The 6000-nt window shown below is 41.9% G+C and overlaps 1 protein-coding gene across 1 annotated transcript in view; it reads left to right on the top strand.

Annotated features, from left to right (window-relative positions):
* Nucleotides 1-408: 408 nt before the first annotated feature.
* The window catches only part of T265_12704 (hypothetical protein), a gene marked incomplete at both ends in the record, with an annotated part of 42035 nt that continues 36443 nt past the window's right edge, over nt 409-6000 (top strand). The window contains one exon of the mRNA XM_009165054.1: nt 409-683. Within this exon, the coding sequence (XP_009163318.1) occupies nt 426-683 (258 nt within the window). The remainder of the gene's footprint in view (nt 684-6000) is intronic.

Genomic DNA, 6000 nt, shown 5'->3' with positions numbered 1-6000 from the left:
TCCACGCTCCTTCTAGAGCCCAGTTCAAACCACTGCTATTCGAGTCTTCGCGTTGGCAAGTATACTACCCCGCTCCGAGAACTTGGAGAGCAGCGCTACTCCTTTTTTCACTTGTGCCTTTCAGTTGAACGTCAGCCGCCGAACGACAAGAACAAAACCGACCCAGGAAAAGTAGACAGAATCCTCGATCCTGTGTATCAATCCTTGGATCCGTGAATCCGTGATACCAATATCTCACCAGCAACCCAATTATGGTATAGAATATGGAAGCTCTCATTATCGCATACATTCACAAATGTTGATCCTGCTAGAAGCTGCAGGTTTGTCGGATCCACCAAAAGCCTGAGAAGCCTTGAGAACTCTTGAACCATTTTTTGTTTTATCGCTTCAATACTGTAAGGTGTTGACGTGAGGCACGAATGTGAATGGAAAATATAAGCAAACGAGATGTACAAAACAAAATCGGGTGGTTTTTGGAGTTGAAGCCGTGTGACTTCAGACGGAAGCTGATTAAAGCATACTTAAAAGACATAAGGAGATGCTCTCGAAGCTCTAAGTATTCCATACAGGCCAAATTCTTGCCTACGAAACAAACACCAGAGTCGGTGTCAATTTTAACACTATTTGCTGGAAGCACACTAAATGTTGTCAGAACAGCAATTCAAGAGCTTGGTTTTGTTGAGGTAATTACATGTTACTTCTGATGGCGTATGTTTGGTTAGTCGAAGTAGGCTCAATTTTTAACCTCGTTATGAAATTAATTCATTTAGACGTGCATTCAGTACCCGAGTTCGAGTGTATGCCTGGACGAACGGAGATAGTACGGTTGAGGAGATTCACGGAGTTTAACTCGTGGATTCAAATCAGCCAAGGGTGGTGTCTCGATATAGAAACCTTATAGGGAATAATAACTTCTCAAAACAAAATATAAAACCGAGCAATATGAGTACTCTGAATTATCTTGACATGACACCACTCACTAGAATGCAATAGAATCTGCGCCCACTGGCGCACCAACTTCATTCTCCCGGTCTTCAACTGTTGATTACCCAAACCGTATTCTTATTTAATAAGGGGTTGAATAAACAGGGCCGGTTTATAGAACGGTATTGAACCGAGTATCGTTTGAATAGCGTCTATAATGCCAAAATCTTGGTCTCAAATAACATCAGATAACCAGAATTAATGAGGTTTCCCAGGCGATGCTTTAAGATGGTTAGAAGAATCTCTAATCGTCGTCCTACTGTTCTCACGTTAAACGAATATCGGACGCATCTCCGACGATCTCACCGTAAGATTTGAACTTGGATTATGAAACTTTAGAACGCATATGTTTTTTTAGATTGATAGCTATCCGATGACAGCAAGTGACGGCTGAAAATTAGTCCCAGCCGTGCAGCGATTTAATGAGTCACAGACACGTTTATTCTGGCCAGGAGTTCCAGCTACAATTAACGACGCTAGTCACTCTTGTTTGATCCCCGCTGGACAACCGTTTATGTACACGCGATTATAAAAACCCGGAAGATATTGTTGTCTCCTTTCGAGCTCACCATACCGGTAGTATTTTAATGGACAATTGAATGAAGAAAAATTCGAATAATATGATTTGTTATGGCTTTTGTGGCTAATAAGCAGTTGAGGATGTTCAACCTTTAGACATTGATTGAATTCTCAAGCGACTATTTGGTTAGATTCAACTTTGTATGTATGCAAATCCTGTTTTAACTCTCCAAAGCGCTCTCTAATGAGATCGCTTGACCAAGAATCCTATGGGCTGCCCGTCGTGATATGACTGAGGCATATGGGCTGATGAACACCAACTGACAATTTTGAGCAGAAATATCTGTCGTTAATGTGGATACAGACGCCAGATTTATGGGTATAGATAAACATGTCTGCTGCCGACATATCTACGAGCGTCTGCAGATGTAAAGAGTGGGCTGAGCAATTTGAAGTTGGCTGTGATCTCTATCGTGAGCAATCTCTGTTATGATATCTGTCTCCAGTCTGGCAATAAGAATTCATCAGTAATGATACAGTGCCTGGTATATTTGACCCAAAGTTACGAAGAAGGCCACCATCACATAGTGGTTACTCGCGTACATGTTCCTTAGCAGAAGGGCGACATGAACGGTCAACTAAGGAGTTTGCAAGTAATAACAGGTTGTTTTTTATTTTATGGACTACATCTTATGGACTACATTTTATGGACCACATCCAGAGTGTTCTATGATGCCAGTGTGAACTATTTGCGAGCTACCTTTCGAGAGATTTCTGATCTCACCAAGCTATGAGTAACGGACTAATAGGATCGTTCGCATCTGCGAACTTCTGGAGTGGAAGATGGACTCCATTAAGCTCACGTGGGAAACCATCAAAACAGCCAAGTCACTTTTGTTAAGGTGTCACAGGTTAAAAAAGCGCAGTAATTCCTATATTTAGATCTGGTTCGACAAAATCGAAGGCGTCCACATACCACCATTGCTCTCCGTTTTCGAAAGGTTTTCGAGAGGTTACCAACAGGTCACTCGAAAGGTTACAAACATTCAGGAGTCAATCAGCCTAAATATTTTTCAAGAGGATGTCACTGTTTGCGCGAATGCTGTATTTTTCGAAGGAAACGAGAGGTCCATAAAAGTTAAATGTCCAGACCCAAACATAGTTTTACAGATTTTTCTGATGCACTCCCCGGGGAAACATATTGAGTTACACAATTTGTACACAGTTCTCTTCATCGTAACCGCCACAGCTGAAAGAATAACATAAGTTTCATGCATTGAACCAAATTAGCTTATCATTTGTCATTGGATTTGCTCATAGCAGAGGGCTGCAACATCGCAAACTATCCAAATTCACTACCAACATCCAACTGTTGTCCAAAAATTCTGTAGGCAGTACGCGTCAGTTATAAAAAACATCTATGAACATCCATGTATGGTTGATATTTTTCTCTAGATCTGTGGTTCAGGGTATTTGGCTAAACCACTTGAGTAACCCACGTCAAAGAGAATGCAAATCCATTACAGTGCACAGCTGTTCCGTAGTCACGGCTACCGACTGATTACCAACCACATCAGTGATTCTGGGAGGCTATTAAAAGTGTTCATCAAGCAGATTGTTCCACTTTGTGAAGTAAAAGAAAGCCACATCCACTTTCAAGCCAGAATGGCTAAGCTGTGACGTACAGCAGCAGCTCAGTGGCGTACACAAGCATTTTAAGTCTAGAGGTCTTGAACGGAGCTTTGCATCAGTGCGATGTAACGAAACTTCGGGACAAAGTTGATATCGCGTGAAGGTAAATAAAAAAGGTAAGTACAACGCTTTTTTACCGTCGAATTTGTCATTCATGTATGCCGCTCATTTCTGTAGGTGTCGATTTTATAAAGGATGACTGGCCTAGTACCAGTGCCTCGCGCAATGCCTTACTTAAGACAAATTGTGAGTGTTAGTGCAACTACCATCCATCACAAGAAGCTGAGAACTTTGGTTCTTATCCATTGGCTAGTCAACAAGGCTTTAGATCCGATACGTCTGTATTTATCAATCTCTCAGCAACTAACAAAGGTGCGAGGTACATTGTTAGCCTCACCGAACGAGTACTGCGCTTTGTCACCGGAAGTTGGTCAAATTTAAACCATCCTAAAAGACCGGCTAATACCACTACCCGTTTTGGGAAGCTGCCAGTACAAAATTCACTTGGAAGTGGTCGTTGCGCGTGCCATGATGCTACCTGTGTTATAGTTTGGTACAGTTGAATTTCAATGTCGAGGACTTCTGCAAGGGACATTGGCTTTCTTTTTGTCTAAAAAACGGAGAGTTTTATTCGGAGGCAACACATGCCTTTAACTTCCAGTCAGAGCCTCAGCACGAGAAAAATGCAGTACTTTAAACTAAACTAGCCCTTAGATGTCTGCTGTCAAGATATTTGGCACATAGATTCGGAGTGATATCTGAATAGTGGTCCATACTAGGCTTTGTGCTATCGAAATTCGTTGCGCATTGTGAGCTTTAGTGTTGGCCTTCCTCTATTTGAACTCAGGACCAAGTTCGTGGCTTTTTTCTGTATTTTATTTGTTTTGCTTTTGACGGCTTCGTATGTGTTTGATTACGGATATCACTGGCCTCAGCCACATCGACGGTTGCTGAAGCATCAGCATGCTGAAATAAATTGCCCTCATTTCAACACGCTAGTTATTTGCCTCCCATCATATTCTGGGTTCACAAACCTAAGGTTAAATTTAGCAAAGAGCAGCAACAGTCCTTTTGTAAGCTAAATTGGCAGCAAGCGTGAACTGTGGCGGTGTCTGCCTATGAAGCTATTAACTTCGCTCGGCAATATCACCCTTTTCAGTCCATGAGTGTATACTAACGTGGTTCTGAATGTCATATGATGTCTAGCCTATCTTGATCAGCTTTATTAAGGCGTCGTCTGGTTCTACTTGGGATCTGAATGACAAAGCCAGGAAGTTTGGCCTCATAGCAGAAACAGTAGTCGTCTGTGTATCGTTTCTGTCAACACGACTGTATGGCACAGATTTTTCCGAAATATGTATGACAGGAGGAAGAATGCAAACTAACAATCGCGAACTATACACGAATTTGAGAACATCATTGCTCGTGAAACATCATCATTTTTCGTCCACATGACCTGATTTTGCAAATGTTAGCAGGCTTTAAGCTGTAGCACCCTTTCGGTGCTTAGCTGCCATGCCACCCGAAGGAAGCACGAGGGCTGAGATACTGCCAGGTTGCCCAAGCCTTGACAGGGGAAGTCGAGAGGCGGAGGTCGGATTCGAACCGCGGACCTTTTGGTCAGCAAACTCGTGCTCTGACCACCTGGGCCATCTCGCCCAAAACAACATATTAACCGAGAGTAGACGATTCAAACCGCATTAACAGCTTCTATTTTATTTAGAATTATTTATTACTAGTCAGTGTGAAAGATAATCTTCCGGAGACTTGGCCATAAAAGGTTACAATGTAGGAAAAAAGATACGAATCACTTAGATGAAAGCTTCTGTCTTCATTCGTGTAATATACAAAATTGAGTGCCTAATTTAATCTTTTCACAAAGGGCTAAATATCAGTTGAATCTTTCGTCTATCGAGCTGCCGTGCAAAGACCACCTTATGTTTTCCTCGGCACAAATTTCGAGTATCGCTATGACGTGAGTTGCTCATAAGATTGCTGAAAACTTCAACAACCCACAATCGGTTTCATCCTTCTTGAAGCTTATCAGGTATGCGAAGCCCCCGAGTTTCTCTGGACCCTATGTTCAACTTTGACTCAAGTTGCTCAAAATTTCCACTCATTCGCGCATCAATTTGGTCTTCTCAGGAGACTCACCCAAGTCCCGGCTGAACCCGTCGCTCTTAATATTCCTGAGATGAACCTCAGATTTCAACTGAAACTGCGATGTTTGGAACACTGTACTATATTTCCTGAAGAAAACTACTCACAGGGTTTCTCTTAAACTTCGCAGTAAACTTGTGGCTTGTTTTCTACACGTTCTTATTGCTAAAATACTTTACAAGTTAGCCGAAGCAAAGAATTAAGTAGAACAATACGCATTTCTCAAGAGTTCTTCACTTTCCGAAGAAATTCAAAAGGTGTAAGGCTGGTTAGCAGTTTTTTAAAACAGATTTCCGCATTCGGCTGTTTCCGCAATAGCTGAATGGAGTAGAATTCCGATACATTAACTTAGTGGCGTCAGTGAAGCTTTGTTGGGACTTCTCTAATGATTTTTTGAGAAAGGTTTGTATTCATTAATAGAGCAGTCACTCCTTCTTGTAAACATGTTGTATCGTGATAAGGGAGCATCGCAGTCGCCGCATCTTTTAGTCATCTGCCTAGACCGTAACCTGCAAACATTTTCAAACAACGTGTGTGTTGTTTTGATGTTTTTACAATGGCAAACGCTGGTATGATCTTTCCAAAAGCACTAGCCCAAAAACCCCGAAAGTGGTTTGTTTATGTGATATGATAGGCCAACTTCTG

The sequence above is a fragment of the Opisthorchis viverrini genome (assembly GCF_000715545.1).
Source record: "Opisthorchis viverrini unplaced genomic scaffold opera_v5_11, whole genome shotgun sequence".
Lineage (NCBI taxonomy): Eukaryota > Metazoa > Platyhelminthes > Trematoda > Opisthorchiida > Opisthorchiidae > Opisthorchis > Opisthorchis viverrini.
The sequence above is the reverse complement of the archived record's forward strand: the minus strand, read 5'-3'. Positions and strand labels throughout refer to the sequence as shown.